Source organism: Anabrus simplex, chromosome 1, assembly GCF_040414725.1.
Source record: "Anabrus simplex isolate iqAnaSimp1 chromosome 1, ASM4041472v1, whole genome shotgun sequence".
NCBI lineage: Eukaryota > Metazoa > Arthropoda > Insecta > Orthoptera > Tettigoniidae > Anabrus > Anabrus simplex.
In genome coordinates this window covers 1,496,174,287-1,496,195,991 of record NC_090265.1, presented here as the reverse complement: position 1 = coordinate 1,496,195,991, position 21,705 = coordinate 1,496,174,287, and the positions used below count along the sequence as shown (strand labels likewise).

The window sequence follows — 21,705 nt, the reverse complement described above, 5'->3', positions numbered from 1 at the left end:
AAACAGCTGTTGCGAGCGCTAGTCCAGGACGTTATGAGATAGCGCAAGCCTGGAGGGGTGTACATTACACTTTCTTAACTACGGTACTTCGTACAATACATGTATGTACTCTTTCATATAAGAACGTACATAATTAAATGTGCTCAGCGCGACATTTGTATAAAATGTGCCAAACAACATGCTTTGCAATCATCGTGTATCGATACTTTAAAGAAGTACAAAATAAAAGGGGCTTAACATGCTCAACTCTCCTATGAACATTTATGAAACAGAGTAACGCCGAATAGTATGCCGCTACCACATCGCTTAGGGGAATTCCTCAAGGCAGTATTATTGGACCTTTATGTTTTCTTATATATATAAATGAATTGAGTAAACGAGTGGAATCAGAGGTAAGGCTTTTTGCGGATGGTGTTATTCTCTATAGAGTAACAAATAAGTTACAAGATTGTGAGCAACTCCAAAATGACAGTAGGCAATGGCATGATGATAAACGGGGTAAAAAGTCAGGTTGTGAGTTTCAGAAATAGGAAAAGTTCTCTCGGTTTTAATTACTGCGTTGATGGGGTGAAAGTTCCTTTTGGGGATCATTGTAAGTATCTGGGTGTTAACATAAGAAAAGACCTCCATTGGGGTAATCACATAAATGGGATTGTAAATAAAGGATACAGATCTCTACACATGGTTATGAGGGTGTATAGGGGTTGCAGTAAGGATGTAAAGGAGAGGGCTTATAAATCTCTGGTAAGACCCCAATTAGAGTATGGTTCCAGTGTATGGGACCCTCACCAGGATTACTCGATACAAGAACTGGAAAAAAATCCAAAGAAAAGCAGCTCGATTTGTTCTGGGTGATTTCCGACAAAAGAGTAGCGTTACAAAATGTTGCAAAGTTTGGGCTGGGAAGAACTGGGAGAAAGGAGACGAGCTGCTCGACTGAGTGGTATGTTCCGAGCTGTCAGCGGAGAAATGGCGTGGGATTGGAATAACTTACCAAGGGAGATGTTCAATACATTTTCAATGTCATTGAAATCATTCAAGAAAAGGTTAGGAAAACAACAGATAGGGAATCTGCCACCTGGGCGACTGCCCTAAATGCAGATCAGTATTGATTGATTGATTGATTGATAGCTTCTGTAGCAAAACGTCATGCTTTCATAAACAAAAGAAAATACGCTATGATAAAAGAGGCATCTCTTCAAGCAACCATGTTGACACGCACACACACACACACACACACACACACACACACACACACACACACACACACACACACACACACACACACACACACGCGCGCGCGCGCGCGCGCGCGCCGTAACAATTTACGGTGCCAATTGTTATATCATAGCTTATGCAGCTGAATGTTTCAACCATTACTTGTAGACCAAAACAGTTAACTGGAGTCTGTCACCGGTAGGCCTGCACAACCCTGAGTAAGCAAGCCGAGTGAGAGGAAGCAACCTGCGCCCTCGTGCACAGGTATTTCCAACACGGGCACTGCGCTTACGGCTGGCAAGCTTTGACTCCCGTGATCTACATTATCTTCTCTCGGTATCCACGTTCTATTCAACATTTGGCATGTAAGTGAAAACGCTGTACAGGTACAAAAAGGACCTTCCTTTCTGACGAAGTGCTTGTCATTTCCATTTCTGTGCATTCACTCACATGGGACATCGGACTACCAGGCGACTAGTCTGGGAAGTAGGGACAAAGCATACATAGCACAGGAAGCTGAAGTGGAACAGAACAGTTGGCAAGTGGTGGCAAGGCGGCTGGCATGCCAGGCTCACTCGCTTGACTCCACGGGGGGCGCCAACAAAGACAGCAACATATTTTTCAAAAGGAGAACAAATAAGACCAATTCTTCTCTCGCTCGGCTGAAACTGGTACGAACAACTTTTAAACACAAAGAACGAAGTTTGTATACAAGGGGAGTAGCTAGTCATGAACACACACGAGGAATACATAACGGCTACTCAGGCAGAGGCCGGAGAATTACAACCTTCTTGTGGCATTCTTTTCTTTCTCAATGGTGCAATAACATCACCATTGCACACTACTATTAATTGGCTGTCTTCATTACGTACCATAAGAAAGTGTAACTCTTCGCGTCGCACAAACGTGAGACGCGTCCTTAGGCCGCTTAGCGAGTATACATAAACTGGTTTGGTTCTTATACAATATTACATAGGATATGGACAAGTTAACTTACCTGTTTATGCATTTCAACGTTGAGTCCATACGACATCTCGTAGTACTGAAAGAAAAAAAAAAGATTGTTTTAAAATGTTAGTCTGTACAGCACAGCATTGAGTTGTATAATAAGCGGATCTACTCTGTTTATGGACTACTATACATTAACCAGCGACAACAAGGGTATGAATGCTATGTATTCTAGGCTTATGTTTAAACACAGTAGGCTACTTATGGAACTTAGTCGGGCTGGGTTCTGGGCAGTTCCACTTCCATTCACATTCCTCTCAGATGCCTACCTCACCCCTTTTCTTATTAATAATACTGTCCCCTATTTTTAACAGCCTTATAATTTGTCAGGGTGTTGGAAATGAAATATAAATTCCCCAAAAATAAAATGGATAGACAACAGAGCGATTGCTGTGGATGTGCTGCATTAAATTGAAATGTAGTAGATTATTTTGTTGTTATAAAATTACAAGGGTATACCTGATCATGCATATAAACTGAATTAATGCAGTGTTAAAACTTGATATACCAGGTGGGTCAGCTGCTCCTGTTTCTTCGGATTTATCCAAATGGTAGTTGGTAATCTAACGTGAAAACATAATTATCCCCTGTCGTGTGTACAGAAGGTGCATGGCTTGAAATACATATATTCGTTGCTAATAAACAAGCACAATAATGAAGAAGTAATTAATGAATGAACGCCTAGAACCGTGTTACGCGTATGAAAGGAACGCTCCGTGCTGATCAGAAACTAGGTTGACACTTGACACTGAAATTTTATGGTACAGGAAACGGCCGAAACGGACTTCGCCGTGGTGAAATGAAATGGCGTATGGCTTTTAGTGCCGGGAGTGTCCGAGGACATGTTCGACTCACCAGGTGCAGGTCTTTTGATTTGACGCTCGTAGGCAACCTGCGCGTCGTGATGAGGATGAAATGATGATTAAGACGACACAAAACACCCAGCCCCTGTGCCAGAGAAATCAACCAATGATGGTTAAAATTCCCGACCCTGCCGGGAATCGAACCCGGGACCCTGTGACCAAAGGCCAGCACGCTAACCATTTAGCCATGGAGCCGGACTTCACCGTGGTCACGGTGATTAACGGCCAGCGCTGAGGTTTGTGTTCGGAGGTGCAAACCCGCTGTTGACAGAATGTTTTTATGCATTTATTTCAATCCCGATGGAGCCCCAATAAAAAAAAAATATCAATGGTAATTTTGATCACATATTACATTCGACGTAGTCTTCAATGTTTGTTTCTTCAAATTATGTTCAATGGCTTGTAGGTGGTATGCGGGTTGTCTCAACTGCATTACCCACATTGTCTTCCTTATCAATGGAGTACCTCGAACATGTGGTTCCCTTTCAACGGACATCGTTCCACTCGAAAGTCTTTCAGCCCTTCGCAACGTATCTGCAGCTGGTAGTCTTCGACCAGGAAAGGATTACAGGTATAAGCGTCATGCTTCCATGCATTATGACTTGCTTCTCCGTGGAGTAATATCATATCCACGAACTCATCACTCGAATTGTAACGGTTCAAATCCCGTTACAAGATGATATCTGTATTTTTATTTTTATTATTATTATTATTATTATTATTATTATTATTATTATTATTATGTCAGTATTATTATTATGTTATCTGTGATATTGTTACTATTATTGTAATTATCAGTTTTATTCAATTCGATTTTGCAATGCCTGTTGCTTGCAAGATTGTACTTAGATGTATGCATATATAGGTATGTGTAGAATAACACTCAATACCTGTACAGTGAGAATTGTTGTATATATCAGAGATTGGATGTGACGTTGGTACATTGTGCAAGATTGGTGGCGATTCTGCCAAGTCATTGCCAAGTCATGGCTACGTCATCGTGAGCTTTTAGAATATGCGCTCAGAGAGTCAGCCGCCCCGGGCTATTTCACCACTGTATGTAATATCTGTCGCGTAGGTGGGAGTATGTCATTGTTATTTCTGGAGATTACGTAGCTGTGTCAACCAACGTCTATAAAAGGTGGGTGCATATTGTAGCGTCAGTCATTCGTTATACGGATGCAGTACAGTGAAGAAGTCTACTAGATCAAGAGGCCTTAGTTGGTCAGTCAACGAGTGTGAACGAGAGATGGTGAAGACTCAGTGAGCCATTAATTATTGGTTATCGAGAGAGTGAGACCAAGAGGTTGGTCCGTCACTTAGTTGAAGACACGGACGCAAGGGCTTACCATGAAGTCAGAGAGGGCAACCCTGGACCTGCCAAGAGGTAATACCATATTGACTTACAAAGAAGTCAGATGATATGGAGAAGAAGCAGTCACAAGGATGTATCACCAAGTGAGGCGTGACACATCTTCAGTAAACACCAGATCAATGGATTACGTCGTAATTACACTCAAAGTGTTGAAGGTACAGTCAAGTGAATCAGTGAGGGAAATATTTCGTATAAATTGTTAAATGTCCGGTCAAGAAGAATTCAAATTCATGCCTAGTTTCTTTCAGTTGCAATGTCATAATTTCATATTTTCATCTGTTTTATCGCAACAAGACTCACTATTTTTTGATATATTATTTAAAGAATATATATTGTTCTATCAAACGAATTCATAGTTTCATTTCATTGACAGTAAAATATCTTAACCTCAAAATTAATGGGGAAACCGAACGCCAATCTCCTTTTCCCAGAACTTATATGGTATGTTGTCAAAAGTAAGCTTATTACCCCACACCCTAGAGATAGTCAAGAGTCTCATTCTATTATTGCTGCACTGAGTGGCAGCTGGCGCCCTTCAAATAACGTATGTGTAAGTAAGCAGGTAACAAGTAAGTGTGAGTACAAGGTCCGACGAGTGTGTATTTTATTTAATGAATGTTAATTTTCATAATTTCCATATTAAATTCAGATTTATATGTCTCAAAAGTTAGTCAGAGATTTAGGAAAGTTACAGAATATAATAGTGGTTGTCTATACAAGAACTATGACCCGAATGTGCAGACAGATCTGCCCTACTGCAAACACCACAGCGTGTAAAGAATCATGTCTCTATTAAGCCCAGATAGCTGCAAGCATTCTCTAAGCGAGGAGTACACTATGTAAACTTGCCGACGCGATACAGGAGGTGAGCGTGCGGAAAAATAAGTTCAACTGTACAGTGATAGCGAATACCAAGTGATTTAAAAGAAAAGGTACCATGACAAACACTGGCACATGCAACCATGATGTTGTGGTTCCAAGTTCAATATCCGGGGGCAATGAAACATCAATACAAAAGTCATCAAACTAGAGTATCTAAGAATATGGGAAGTAATTCGATAGTAACGTCTCCTTTAAATATGAGAGAGATGGACGGTAGCAGGCAGACGAATAGCCATGTTATGAGTGACTGTTTGAAAAGCGCCCTAGTCCAATGGGTTCAGAGTGGGAAGGTTGCTGGTTCGAATCCGCTTGGGATGTTTTTTCACTACGTCGGCAGCAACTGCGGGCAAACCAATCAGATTGCAGTACTGCAGGGCCACAAATATATTTTCTTGCTATTTGCTTTACGTCGCACCGATACGGATAGGTCTTATGGCGACGATGGGACAGGAAAGGGCTAGGAGTGGGAAGGAAGCGGCCATGGCCTTAATTAAGGTACAGCCCCAGCATTTGCCTGGTGTGAAATGGGAAACCACGGAAAACCATTTTCAGAGCTGCCGACAGTGGGGTTCGAACCTACTATCTCCCGAATAATGGATACTGGCCGCACTTAAGCGACTGCAGCTATCGAGCTCGCTGGGCCACAAATAAGCCCACTCACTGTCAATAATGGCTTGATTAAACAAAGGAAGTTACGTCACTCGCTATATAAGTAACTGAAGGAATAAAAGATTAACATAAAAATATCTTACCCTACCGGGACTCGAGCTCTTCACACCAGAGGCGAGCAGAAGAACTAATGATTTAGCACACACGGCCACGGCTACCGCTTTGGTTGACAGAGCCTGCACGTTCGGTGGCACTTCACAAAACTATAACACGAAAGCCGGACAAAATACAGCACGCATTACGACATACGACTAATGCGGCCACTGGACTGACATGTTATGCCTCACGGAAATGAAGATAAGAGAGGCGTGAGTGAAGGAGGGTTTGAACCCTCACTGCTTCGAGTAGCTGGGTATTTCTACTGTTCATAATTCCACGCAGCTACTTCAAGCGTGCAAGTTTATTCTATATTCATGAGGTGAGCGGAAGTTCTTGCTTCGAAACATTCAAGATGAAATAACAGAAACTACCGTAATTATAACTCAGACACATCGTTTGAAAACGCCACTAAAATATATATACACGAAATAAATACCTTTACAAGGCAGCTCAGGCAGAGGAAATGGACCGCATGTAATGAGAGAAATCGAATAAAGCAACGGCACTGTACGAATGTTATGACCCAGTGACTGCACAGTAGATGGAGAATCACTTTCCTAAATTCTAAATTATCTTGGACCATCAATGAATCGATCAAGAAAGATGAAATTTCGCTTACTCAACACTTAATAGCCTATTCAAATTTGCATGTTAGTATTTACACAGTATTCAAAGTAGAAATATGACAGAAAATCTCCAGTTTCCCTTGTTTAGACACACATACATATCCACATTCATCTACATAAAAACATGGTGTAAAATGTCTTTCAATCTGCATTATTATTATTATTATTATTATTATTATTATTATTATTATTATCTTTCTCAGTTAGGATCTTCTAGAGACCACGTGCCAGTGTCAATTATTCATTCTTCGTTGTTCCTTCTTCTGCCTCCTCCAATACTCCATCTTCTCACTATGTCTTTTTCCAGTCCCTGGACTATTTTGAGCCTGTTCGCTTTCCCTTCCGACCTTGGAATCCTCCCATTTTTGCATTTTCTTTCTAAAAATCTATCTTGCTTTACCTTCTCCTATATTGTTTCTTTCCTAATCGTTCTTTACTTCATAAATCCAGGCTGCTGTTGCCTTCTTGTTCTCAAGATATATGAAGATCTGTTTGGTTAACCTATTGTCATCCATTATGTATTAATGTCCACAAAATATCAATCGCCTCTTCCGCAGTGTTGCCAACTCAGGGGATTTTCCGCCAAATATGGCGGGGTTTTAAATGGAACAGCGGATAAATTTTCCATTTAGCGGACAGCGGATTTTTTGACGGATTTTCAAAGTTCTTTTAGCGATTTTCAGCGGTAACAATATCACCTTTCATCACCAGGAGAGAAAAATAATAGAACTTAGTACGGCATAATAGTCTACTTATTCCTGTTGTATTGAACTTACGCAGCATACTACTACTCGTTTTGTAGACCAGCTCTGGCCCACAGCCTCAGTCAGCACAGTATTTGTTACAATCGTTACTGTACTCTTGATGAGCCGGCTAATGTCGTGTTTGATAACGTTTCTTTTGACTTCAGGTACGTCGAAAGAAAAGGTTAAAAACTAGTCAGATATTTCGTAAAGAGTAGTTAAATAATTAAACTTTAAAAGACTAGTTGGTTGAGCTTCCCAGTGATGTCAAATACGGACGGTACGTCTATTGGCAGTGCAATATAAATGCGAAATTGTTTGACATTAATTCCTTCCACACTTACCAAAAACAATAAAAACAGTAATGAAAGTGAAAATAACTTTCGAAATAGATTTTAAAATTTCCATATGGTCTTGACTGCTGTGAACTGCCAGCATATTCTTTGAAAAAGAATAGTACCATGTGGCTTCATGTGAAACCACAGGACCTTAACTCAGCACATCTGCTTCAGAGTATATAGTGCAACTGGTGAGTGTTGGGTTAATCTCTCTTATTAAAACAGCTGGTATATGCTATTTTGCTTCAGTTCGAAATTTAGCGGAATTTAGCGGATTTTCAACTAAAATTTAGCGGAGAAAAGATTTATGGATTGGCAACACTGCTCTTCCGAAATATTTCTGTTATGTTTTTTATGTTCCGATATATTTCATCATTACTTCTTAATATCCAGAGTTCTGTAGATCTTAGCGGACAAAGTATTTTCCGTAGTCTATAATTATTTTTTCCCGTGCTTCTAATTTATTCAGCTTGTAATTCAGTACTGCACATTCACTTGGGTGTAGGAATTTCGGTAGTATTGTATTTTGATCACAGGAGTTAGCCGTGCGGTACGGTTAGGGGTGCGCAGCTGTGAGCTTGCATTCTGGAGACAGCGGGTTCGAATCCCAGTGTCGGCAGCCCTGAAGATGGTTTTGTATTTTCACACAAGGCAATTGCTGGAGCTGTATCACGGTCGCTTTGTTCTCACTCCTAGCCCTTTCCTGTCACATCGTCGCCGTAAGACCTACCTGTGTCCGTACGATGAAAAGCCAATTGTAAAATAGAAAGTTGTATTTTGAGGTTTTTGGATAAACAATTTTTGTTGTAAATATTCCTAGTTATACCATATGGTCTTTCCATCTTGTGTATCCTCTCTTCTACAGCGGATTTTTCGAAACCGTTTTCTTGAATTGTTTCGCCCAAATATTTAAATTTCTATATATCTTCCTTATTCGACCAATTTTTGTTATTAGAAATTCGTGAACCTGTTCTGTTGGCAGTCTTTTCCAACAGATTGATTTACATTGCTGCATTTGTCAGGTTTTCTGCAAGTATAGCAAAATCATCTGCAAATGCTAAAGAGTTTATTTCAACGCCTCTATTCTTTCTTCCCATTATTATTGTATCATCATCATCATCATCATCATTTCCAGTTCCATGGTTAAATGGTTAGCGTGCTGGCCTTTGGTCACAGGGGTCCCGGTTTCGATTCCCAGCAGGGGCGGGAATTTTAACCTAATTGGTCAATTCCGCTGGCACGGGGGCTAGGTATATATGTCATCATCATCATCATCATCATCATCATCATCATGTCATCCTCATCACGACGCGCAGGTCGCCTACGGGAGTCAATTCAAAATATCTGCACTTGACAGACCGAACTTGGCCTCAGGCTCTCCCGGCACTAAAAGCCGTACGCCATTTCATTTCATCATCATTATCATCATCATCATCATCATCATCATCATAAGTTGCTATATCTTTCAGCATTCAGTCGTCAAGTCTCAGTGATAAAGATATTTAATAACATATAATAGAAGTTCAGGAACTACACCAGAGCTTGGTATAACTACTGGACAAATTATTATTATTATTATTATTATTATTATTATTATTATTATTATTATTATTATTATTATTATTATTATTATTATTATTATTATTATTATTATTCATAGAATAACAGGCGACATACAATTACGAACTAAAAACCTGACATTAAACTGCTAATATTGGTATGTGTTTTGAGTGTTCACTGTAATGGAAGGGAAGGAGGAACAATCAACTGTCCCGGCGGGCGTCCGTGTTACAACCCGCTCTCCGTAAGTACTGTTATCACCACAGTCCTGTTACTGCAGCGGATCTATCGGCTTCATTCTGAATTATTTAGGAACACAACATGTTTCGAGTAATACCACATTATAACTTAAGACTATTAGAACCACAGGCTCAGCACCAGAAACAGGAATTTCGTCCTTAAAGGCTTACCACTAGCAAAGGATGTAAAACCAGTTCTGTACATACATAACACATGGCCATCAGGTTTCTAAACATCAACAAAACTACAAGACGAAAACAACTACCATCACCACAAACAACCAACTATACGTCATTTCACGATTTAAATTCAATATGAGGCTTGTGGAAGAATACTTAAGACGCTTGACAGCTTTATATGCAGTTGACTCGGGAATCCTAAAAACCTGAACGGAATACTAATTTAGAAGCCAGCACATTAAATAAAAACATATGTTACCAACCTTCAAGATATATCAAACAAGGTCGGTAGGCAACGACAAGTTAGGGAGAGAGAGAGAGAGAATATTTTACGCTGTCAAATGAGAAATTAATCGATCTTGCAGTTACTTATGAATTATAAAATTTTATCTTTCCTCATAGAGGAATATTATGAGATGCTGATTTGTACCTTTTATTTCACCGAGCTGATTATTTTAAAATCCTTCATCACCAGCATGATTATCGTAGGTTTAATGTCACTGCAAATAAAAATGATAGAATTGTTTAAATCGCAGGAGAATGTTCTCTGCAACCTACCGTAGACAGTCAGATCTGTTCCGTCGAAGGCTCAAGACTCATCGTCATTTCTGGGTATAATTTTTTCCACTCCCACAACAACAAAGTTTCGGATGGTGAACATGAAAATCCACAGCCTGTTTCCAGTCATTCGACCGGGTCAGGAATGTAATGAATGAAGCTCCATCTAGTGGCGAGGATAAGAATAATTGTGCCGGCTGCCGAAGCCTGCCGCACTACTACGGGCACTAAATGATGACAAAGATGCAATTAAAAGATACTGGAGAGTATTGCTGGAATGAAAGATGACAGGGAAAACCTATCCCGCCTCCGCTTTGTCCATCAGAAATCTTACATGGAATGACCGGGATTTGAACCACGGAACCATGCGGTGAGAGGCCATCGCGCTACCGCCTGAGCCACGGATGCAGTTTCGGATAGTATCTCTCTGAATTCCCGGAGACACATTTTCCATTCCAGTGTCAACTTAGTCGAGGTCTGGCTTCCTATACACCAGTAAATGAAACTGCATCGGTCCGAATTGGTTCACAAGACACACTACACACACTAATGCTCTTTGTTGGGCTGAGTGGTTCATGCGGTAAACGCGGCCAGTTCGATCCCGGTTCAGTCCGGTGGTATTTGAAGGTACGCAAACATGCTAGCCTCGTATCGGTAGATTTATCGACAAGTAAAAGAACTTCTGTGGATAAAATTCCGGCATTTCGGCGTTTCTCAAAATCGTTAACAAGTAATTAATGGGACGTAAAACAATTATTATTATTATTATTATTATTATTATTATTATTATTATTATTTTCTTTGTGAAAACGTCCAGTAAACAGCAAAGCTATATAATACCCCTGTTCTTTACTATGTTTACGACATTAAGTGTAGAAGGGAGAGAGGGGGAGAGGTCGAGAATCTGAACATTTTTCAATGCAAACTGAAATTTAACCAACTAATTTTCAAATATCTTGAATTACAGTACAATAATATACTAACACAGAAGCCAGTAAAAACGGATTATATGACATGACAAATTAATATACTTAAAATACAAGGGACTGAAAACTAGAATATCTGTCAGATTGTTGTGGAGAATTGAGGTATAGTAGGATGTTTTCTTTCTACAATTCCAGTAACCCTCAAAGTAGGAAATGCTATATATTCTAGAACTGTCAACTGTATTAATATATTTTATTGAATCTTTCAAGGTCTCGAAGATCAGATGTTGTTAAGTTTTGCACATAAAATACTGTATGAATAACAAAGAGAAACAGGAGCTGAGGTGAAGAAAATGCATGAATCTTAAGAAACTAGACCTGTATTGCTGTTTAAGTTATCTGGGAAGCGAAGACCACAGAGACTCTGTAAGTGTAAGTTGATACATCTGTGAAATATCGCTTTTTATACTCAATATATGAGAGAAGTCTTGGGTTGGAAATGAAGCTGGAATTCGCACCGGAGTGCATTAGCACATCCAAACCTGGAACCAACTACATTATAATCAAGACAGTGTTAACACGAGAGCAGGAAGAATACAACGGTCTCTCTCTCTCTCTCTCTCTCTCTCTCTCTCTCTCTCTCAGTCTGTCTGTCCCAGTACACAAAAGTGTGCCACCCTTACAATGCCGATAAAAGTGTAATAACAATAAAGAGAGACGGCGACGCTAAGGAGGGAATCTATATTTTATGTGGAATTTAAATTGTGAAACGATGTAGATTTGAAGCCAGGCGGTTTAATGATAGTCTCGTACAAGCATGCTACATTAACAATTTAATGGCTTTTCAAGGGTACTAAATTACTCTGCCGAGGAGGTGGAGGGGAGGAAGACGAGCGGAGCAGTAACATGCAGGGTATTAGCTGCTAGCTACAGCCTAACAAAAAAAAGTGAGATAAAAATCGAACACACAAAACAAGCAATTAAAAGCAAGGATGGATCGGTGTGTCTACCCCACTCCCAAGACACTAACAGAGAGTTATATCCATGTTTTGGCGCTCTTATCTCGAGGACTGGGGCATAAAACACACCCAACTCAGACACTGGTCCCTCCAAACCTCGCAAGGTCATGGCACGCACACGTTCAACATTACCTCCCACACAAGATGACTTAATTAAAATATGATGAAGGAAGAAGTACAAAGGGTCAATGACATCTGACTCCTTTGTGTATTATGGAAACGGAATGTGAAACGTGCGAGTTTGTGTACTGGTGAGTACCTACCACAGCCTTATACCAAGAAAACCTTACGGTCCCTTCTCTCTTATTTTGTTGTTCAAGAATAATAATAATAATAATAATAATAATAATAATAATAATAATAATAATAATAATAATAATAATAATAATAATATTCTAATAATAATAATAATAATCATCATCATCATTTATTACTCTCAACAGAACTTCAAGGCCCGTTGTAGAAGACAAAAGTTACAGATACTGAGTGTCACAATCATCACTGACGTTAGCCTAATCTCCTTCCGTCCCTCGCATCCTCCACAGTAGTTTGTGGCTCCGCCTGTTTTATCACCTGAATTCGATTCTTCCACCTCGTTTTTGGATGTAGTCTTGGTCGTTTTCCGGAAGGCTGAAAGCTGAGCACTCTGTGACAGTTACCTCTACTCTCCAAACATGCCCTAACCATATTATACGGTTGCTCAAAACGTAGATCAAGATCATTTTTCTCACCTTACAGACTCTGCGTAGTGTGTTCCTCTCGAATGTATCAATTCTGTCTTTAAAAGTTTGTAGAGTTGCTCATGTCTCACACTCAAACAACAATACAGGCCGTACTAGGCTCATATAAAGGCGAATCTTTCTTCGAGATACCAAACCCGAACGGAACAGAAGTCAAAACAGATATGAACGTCGTTCGTTATCCTTTGCTGCACCTCGTTTTCCACCTCACTTCTGCTTAAGAGTATTAAACTTCCATGTATCTACTCTCTCAAAATAGTGTCCACCACGATCGAAATCCTGATTATTCTGTCGACGTGAGACAACCATATACTATTGTCTTTTTTGTCGTCGACTAGCAGCCCTACCTTCCTCGCTACCTGCATAAATGGGGATGTATTAGCGGTCACTTGGGTCAACGTGTCGTTCAATGCTTTACAAATATGTACACATGAAATCCACACGTACCTATCTAATTCGCTTTCGAGATTGGTTTAAAAGGGGGTCAATGTTGTTGTTGCAAGCTGCTTTACGTCGCACCGACACAGATAGGTCTTATGGAGACGATGGGATAAGAAAGGGCTAGGAGTTGGAAGGAAGCGGCCGTAGCCTTAATTAAGGTAGAGCCCCAGCATTTGCCTGGTGTGAAAATGGGAAACCACGGAAAAAGAGGGTCAATGCTGTTACTGCTGATTTATTTATGGGCTAAGATATATAGATCATCAGACCTGTACACTCTGGTGTTAGTGTTTTGTAGATAACATGTATTATTACTGTGTCTGCTGTTCGATTGAGAGATGTGTACAGACTGAATAGTGGAAATCTCGTTAAACGTCAAAAGTTCGCAAAGCCTTCAACTGAATCACTCTACTTAGATTCCGTGGTACTCTCACAGTACACATCTTAGAATAGAGCATAATTTCTTTCTCATCTACAGGATAACTCCATTACGGATGAATCAATAACACACAGCAATGAAGACAAGATTGACTGAAATAATATCATATGCGAGAAGATGTATCCTAGAACAGCTCAATATGAAATAACTATGAACGTGAGTACAATTGTGCATTTTCTGCAGAAATCGTTAAAATAGACCTGTACACTCCTGATACGTTAATACATTTGGCTCCAATAAGCATGAAACGTATTTATATATACAAAGTCTATGAATCCAACTTTAGTAGCAAAATGAGCAAACAGGTAGGTGCCGAGCCCTATTATAACATCCCAGACCTAGCAGTGCCGCAAGTCTTCTCTGGATAGTCCAAATAAGTGTAGGCCTACTCGCTGAACACAGACTCGACGACTGGATTTTCGCGATTCCAATGATCTTTGATCAAAGGATGCAGTTTTCTTTGAGCCTAAATAATGGATATCACATCCAACACATCCTTCTGAAATATCACCTTCTCCTGCTGAATAAATCCTCTACCATAAGAGAGCAAACCTTCATACAAGCGGTGCCGGCCTGAATAGCTCGGACGATAGAACGCTAGCCTTCTGAGCCAAACTAGGCACTTTCGATCCTGGCCCAGTCCGGTGGTATTTGAAGGTGCTCAAATACGTGCCTTGTGTCGGTAGATTTACTGGCACATAAAAGAATTCCTACAGGAAAAAATTCTGGCAACTCTGCGTCTCCGAAAACCATTATTCACCTTTTTATTTTTCGAACTCACATATGATGATCGGAGGACCGTCTAGCGATTTTTACTGCCATCCACTAGAAATAAAAATAAATGAAGTGCTTACCAATGTTCACCCAGTGGAGTAAACGGAGTCAAGATTCTCCTTAGTGTCCAGATATTTGGGATCTGGTCATTCCTTCAGTGCACTGCAGTATCAGTTCGTTTATTTTTATTTTTTCATGGTGTGCCAACAGTATGTGACATTGTCACAGAAACTGCAAACATTTGGAATGCACTAAAGACAAGTACCAATATGGAGTTTCCTCAGGAGGATAAATGGCTACATATTTCTAAGAGATGCGAAGAACTGTGGAATATCCCTAACTGCGCGGAAACCATGTACGAATTAGAAAGCCAGTTAACTCGGGAACAAGCTATATGAACTACAAACTTTTTTTTGTAGTTGCTTTAGCGTGTGCCGACGCCGATGGACTTTTTACAAAGAGATTTGAGTAGAAATAGTGATAGTGCTATGCTGAAGAATTCAGACATGAATAACGTCGTTAATGAAGGAACAAATTTCCCACCACCTTGCCCATTGCCAACAATAGGAGAAAGGCATGTTTTCCATCCTATTTCGTCGCAGATGGAGGCATTTCCTCTGTTCAAGATCATGATGTGACCATTCCTGACAATGGAGCGCCGTGTTCTTAACTATCGGATATCTAGGGCTAAAAAGAGAGTAGAATGTGCATTTGGGGCGCTATCTTCCAAATTTAAAATACTTTACGCAGCAATTAACCGTAAATTAGAAACTTTGGATGACAAAGTGTGTGTGTTCTTTTTCTTCTCCTGTGCACAGAGAGATGTGTACAGACTGAATAGTGAAAATCTCGTTAAACGTCAAAAGTTGGCAAAGCCTTGAAGTGAATCACTCTACTTAGATTCCGTGGTACTCTCACAGTACACAGAATAGAATAGAATAGAATAGAATAGAATAGAATAGAATAGAATAGAATAGAATAGAATAGAATAGAATAGAATAGAATAGTGAAAAATGCAGGGTGTCTCAAAATAATGTACTAACACTCAGAAGGACTGAAGAGTCAGTATTTGTGGACACGGAGACAAGTTTGCGGGCTTGAATTACAGAAGAAACATGTATTTACAGAATCACGTTCGCAAATGTTCAAAATGACCGTTATTGTCCAGACAATGCCAATAACGCGCACTAAGGGATTCGCAAACGACACGAAACAGTACATTTGGAATTTCGCGACATTATCTTTCAATTTCCAATTTCACTTCATGAATTGTTCTTGGTTTTATGCGATAAACTCTGTCCTTGAGGTATCCCCATAATAATAATTCCATTGACGTGAGGTCTGGGGAACGCGCAGGGTATTCAGTGCTACCCCTTTTTCCAATCCATGTGTCTGAATAAGCTACATCGAGGTGCGCTCTTACATCGCGATGGTAATGGGGAGGTGCTCCATCTTGCTGAAAGTAAATCTTGTCGTCATCACCAAATTTCTCTTCAATGCGTGGACCGACGGACTCCTGCAGCAAGGTTAGTAACTGTCACCATTTACAGTTCCGTTGCCAAAAAAAAAAAAAAAAAAAAAAAAAAAAAAAAAAAAAAAAACCTATGATGCCCAATGCTGATATACCACACCACTCTGTTACCCCTGGTAAGTGTACATGATGTTTAACTGTAACATGAGGATTTACAAGACCCCAGTAAGTAGAATTATGGCGATTAATTCAGCCATTTAATTTAAAGGTGGCCTCATCGCTCCAGACAATTCTGTGTGGAAACCCTGCATCTTCTGCACATTTTGCCAAGTACCATTCACAGAATTGAATTCTCCGATCCGGATCGTATTCATTGGGAGCATGGATTCGTGTTGATATGTAACATTTCCAGCGCAGACGCTTCACGATGCGATGGGCGCTATCTTTTGAGAGGTGTATCTCCCAAGCCGTTTGTCGTAGAGATTTCTGTGGGGATCGACGTAGGGTTTCCCACACCAGCTCTTCGTTTCGAGGGCTGGTGGATGTCCGTGGTCGTCCAGAACGTTTCTTGTTGACGATGTGCACGGTTCCATCTGCTTCAAATTTATCTCTGATATGATCAATTGTCCGATGCGTTGGTGGCGGTTTATCGAACTCCCTTCTGAACCGTCTTTGCACTCCCATAGAGTTTTCGGTTTTCCAATAACATTTAAAGACAAACTTTCTCTCTTCAAAGCTAAGTTGATCTCCTGCCATGCTGTTACACAAAACAAAACGTCAACATGACTTTGTGGTCATTCGGAGTGTTAGTACATTATTTTGAGACACCCTGCATTGTGGACACTGGTGCCATATCAATTTCAAATATCGGTAATGTTCGTATTCCATATTCTGGCCGACCTGCAGATGAAGGCCTCTGTCAGAGAGATGGATTGGTTTCTCAGGCTTGGTGTACCTTGGAACAACAAGTAGCCTATTTATGAAGGTTGAAATATCACCGGCTAACGCAGCAGGATACTTCTGTATACGTGTAGATTCAATCTGTTTCTGAATAAATATTTATCAATTAAAACAGCCATGTGGGCTACATTAATGAGTTACCTTCAGTTTCTCTTTTCATTTCTGGGCTATGTCAGTCTACACCTTGTCAATCTGGTATTTCTTGAATCAGCCACTCACTGCACAATCGTAAACTACCACGATACCAACAATCTAAACATTAAAGTTTGGTCGTCCATCCCGATGTTCTATGCCCACACTGCTGTCAACTCCAGACTCACTAACATAGGCTAATTGCTAAAGACTCACTAGTGACAAGGTTAAGGAATGTTGCGCAGAACCAATATTCTATCTGATCTTACCTGCATGATACACGCACTCTTTCAAGTATGCTCTGCGCCATTCGGTCGAAATAGCATGGCATGTCGCATGTTCCGTGCGTCATGTGCTGTGTATATGAGCCAACTGGTGTCAAAAGCCCTCTACAATCACTGCTGTTCAATCTCAAATTTGAGAAATGTGGCATGTTCCATGCATCTTATATAGTATGTTGTGTTTATGCGCGTCAAAGCTCCCTACAGCCTACAATACACTGCTGTTCAATGTTTGTGGGTATCCACAGAGCTTGTATCTACATGGGAGGTGAAAATGTTGTACAGGGTCCGCTGTCTGTACTTTCGTTTATTTTGCCAGTTCTTCAGATATTTCTCAGTTTTAAGTCAACTCAAGACAGTATCAGTGGTTTTTAAGTTTTCGTGTTTGTTTGTTTCATCATCACTGCGAAACGGTTGGATAGATCTTGTCCAAACTTCATATTTAGAGTATACTCATATCGGAGCCTGTTTTGATATGCGTATGATTTAAAAATCACTTAATAGACTGGGGATTTATATGGAGATCAAAGGAGTTATCTGATATTTTCTCACACACTATAGATTTACTGTAAAATCTGTAGACTATATATGAAACGTCCCTGCATTTTAAGTAATTTTTATCTACATAATTTCGCTTACTCTTAAATGACGAAGAAAATGACTAATTTCTACGCGTTTCATGCTCTACGTCGAGTGACGGACACCCACGCAGACCTACAACGAATCTACCGGTTACAATGCAACGTCTGTGGCTGCTTGCCAGCAGGGAAGTAACGTGATGTCATTTTCGTCACCATTCCTGCAAACTCGTGGTTGTTCATTGGGTAGAAGTTGAGAGATACGACAAGATGCCATTCTCCGGGATATTTGCTGAATACCGTTGGAAGTTACAATCGTCCAGAAATAGTACTAAGCGTAGCTGTTAACATCTCAATAGTACCGTGGAGTGTAGTCCATTATTTCACACGTAAGGTTTTCTGACATTTGCTATAATTTTTACTGCATTTCTCTTCTTCCTTTTTCTGCTTTAATTTCTTGCTCCTGCCTCTTTAGGCTTAAGTAATAACATGATAAGTCATTTTCTTATCTAAATACCTAAGAATCCCTCCGCCTAAATTTCTCTTCTGTTACTGCTTTCTTAATTCCGTAACTCACATCATCAGAATTTAGTGAGGGGCATCTCATTTTTCCAATACATCCACATGGTATTTACATATTTATCCTGTCCGCCTGTCCTTAGTTATTATCCTATCTTCAACTATGCATGCGAGTGCTAATCCCTAAACCTGGTCTCCCTTTCCTTGGAGTGATACTATGCGCATAACGTACCAACAACTGGAATTTATTTAGAGTCAATAGGTAGGTTATGACACCTTTGAGAGTTGGTGTCTCTTACAATGGCAAATACAAGGCGAGCTGTCCTTGCAAAATCTTCGTTCAAAGCCTAAAAATACCAGTCCACGTCTAGGGAGTCTGAGAATGCTTCTGAACGTGTGGCCGGTTTGAATGCGGACAGATTTAAGAGGACGTTTGGGGTATGAAGAAATTACAAAATCTCAAGTGGAATCTCCAAACGCATGGTTACTTGTATGACATCGCGGAGCGAGCTTTTAACATCTACTCTTCAGGTTGCTCCATAGCATTTCTTTGGGTCAAAGGACACAGTGAAATTTTCGGTAATGAAAAAGCTGACGTACTACCCAAACGTGGTGCATCGGAAGGGCTATTTACAGCGCTGCAACTCCCATGGATGGACTTTATTCCCACTATTCGACAACAAATTCGTCACAAATGGCTACGGAATGGGAAATACCTCAAGTGCATAAAGGTAGAGCTTATGCTCTCGTACAACCCAACATCCCACCTAAGCCACGGTACTATAAGTTCCATGGGTCACGAGGTCTAAGGGCATCCGTCATCCGAACGCGGCTCAATCATGGATCATTCCCTTCACATCTCCATCGCATGGGAGTTTTGGCTTCACCGCGCTGTCGATGTCAGTATGCGGAGGATGGAGATCTCAACCACATTTTGTTTGAGTGTGGCCTTTATGAAGCCTCTCGAAACTGCTTTTTGTCTGAACTATCTGATCTACAAGTGCCGTTCCCGACCAGCGCTGCATTGGTGTTGCACGGTGAAAACAGTTCAGTTCTCAATGCTGTGATGGACTTTTTGAGAACCGCGGAAATAAGAATTTGACTTTGTGCTCTTCGCATTGTTGCCAGTGTTTTGTGTTTTTTAGTGTTTTGTGTTGTTTTGTTTGTTCTCCCCCTCTTCTTCCGGAAGAGAGATTCAGTGTAGTGTTCTCTACTTGAAGACTGTGGCAGTTTGATTTTCATTCTTATATGTCCTTTGTACTGACAATTTATTCTTTTGTATGTGGAGGATGACCAAATGTTGTACCAACAAAGGTCAATTAAATAAATAAATAAATAAATAAATAAATAAATAAATAAATAAATAAATAAATAAATACATAAATAAATAAATACATAAATAAATAAATAAATAAATAAATAAATAAATAAATAATTTAAAAAGACATTTGGGGAACGATTCTGATAGCAGGCCAGCCAGGTTCCGCTCGCAGAGAGAACGCCATTAAAAATCTGTGGCGTCTGAGGCTGTTTCCCGAAGATACCAAGGAGCCGGACACTTTGTGCCGCAAGAGTTCATTTATGTTCAGGTAGTTCTACTGACACAAGCTTTGCAGATTTCCAGTTTCCCACTAGTGACGCCTCTTCACATACCATCGAACTGAGTCAGAATCAAACTCATTACAGGTTTTTAAAATTGGGGCCCAGCATAAAAACGCTAGTGTAAGCAATGACTTCACCTAGTGGGATATGTTTTTCCAAAGTGATGACCTATAGTTTTCAAGCGTTTAAAAATTGCCTGAAAGTCCTAACATTTAGCTCCCCACCCCCACCCCCAATGCAAATGAAGATGGCGAACATACTCCGCCAGACGAGCTAGAAAGTTGAAATTTGGCAAAATTAGAGTTTAGCTCGTAACCGGGTTGTGAATATCGCGAACGTAATCCTTATTTTGGAGAGATCCATGGATAAGCTTGCACCTGAGGTGAGCGACAAACAAGTCTGTCGACTGCCTGCCTAGCTCATGAATTCGGTGGATAAGTAAGTAGCGGACATGTTGTAAATCATAAGTCAGTCAGTCGATAACAAGTACAGAAATTAGCATGTCGATTACCTGCTGCCCTTCATGCCCCCTCCTTGCTTGTTGTATTCTTCAAATAATTATCCACTTCACTGGTACTGCTTATTCATGTGTTTTGTGTAATAACATCAACCCATCTCTTTGGAGTTCGGTGAAGTGTTACATCCTCTGTCCACAAAGAGAAAGAATAAATACCGCCAAGCGGCAGCAAGAGTTGTATCGCAACGTTGCTGCGTTCAGAGATACCAATAGTCACCGGAATATATGGGCTACTTCTACCACCCAAATCCTGGGGTAGTCTGTGACAGTCCACATGCTTTGTATTTCCAGTATTTGAAGTTAATTTCCTGCAGTAATTTCTAGCCTGTTTGGGAGTCCTTACAAGGCAGACACTCCGACGAGGGTGGGACGCATGTGCCGTGTATGGGAACTACTACATGTTAGTGGAGGAGGATGGTATTGAGTGAGAGTTGCAGAAATGGGGTCAGCACAAAAACCCAGTCCCCAAACCAAGGGAATTAACCATTTAAGGTCGGGTCGGGAATCGAACTCGCGAGGCCCGATGACCGAAAGCCAAGACGATGACCATTCAGCCACGAAGCCAGATAGTATTTGAAGTTATTTGACTGCATAAACTTTCTTCACTGATCATTCAGAACCTCATTTTCCCAGTTCCACTACAGCCAGGGCCCGCTGCACTGGCTAGTCTAACTGTACACCACCTGATAAGCCACACTTGCATACCGTAGTGATTGAACATTCTTCAAGAGTGTTTACATATCGTCCACCACACCGAACGAGTTCGCTCTTGATATAGACCGAGTGAGTAATAATGCTATTGATTTTACGCCCCACGTTTATGGTTTTCGGAGACGCCGAGGTTCCGGAATTTTGTCCCGTAGGAATTCTTTAACGTGCCAGTAAAGCGACCGGCACGAAGCTGACGTATTCGAGCAACTTCAAATACTACCGGACTGACCTAGAATCGAA

General features: G+C 40.5%; 1 protein-coding gene across 2 annotated transcripts in view; it reads right to left on the bottom strand.

Annotated features, from left to right (window-relative positions):
- The window catches only part of LOC136858439 (transducin-like enhancer protein 4), a 660,561-nt gene that overhangs the window by 411,900 nt on the left and 226,956 nt on the right, over window positions 1-21,705 (bottom strand). For both annotated transcript variants that reach the window (XM_067137982.2, XM_067137983.2), the window contains exon 4: window positions 2,216-2,260. In XM_067137982.2, the coding sequence (XP_066994083.1) occupies window positions 2,216-2,260 (45 nt within the window). The remainder of the gene's footprint in view (window positions 1-2,215; window positions 2,261-21,705) is intronic.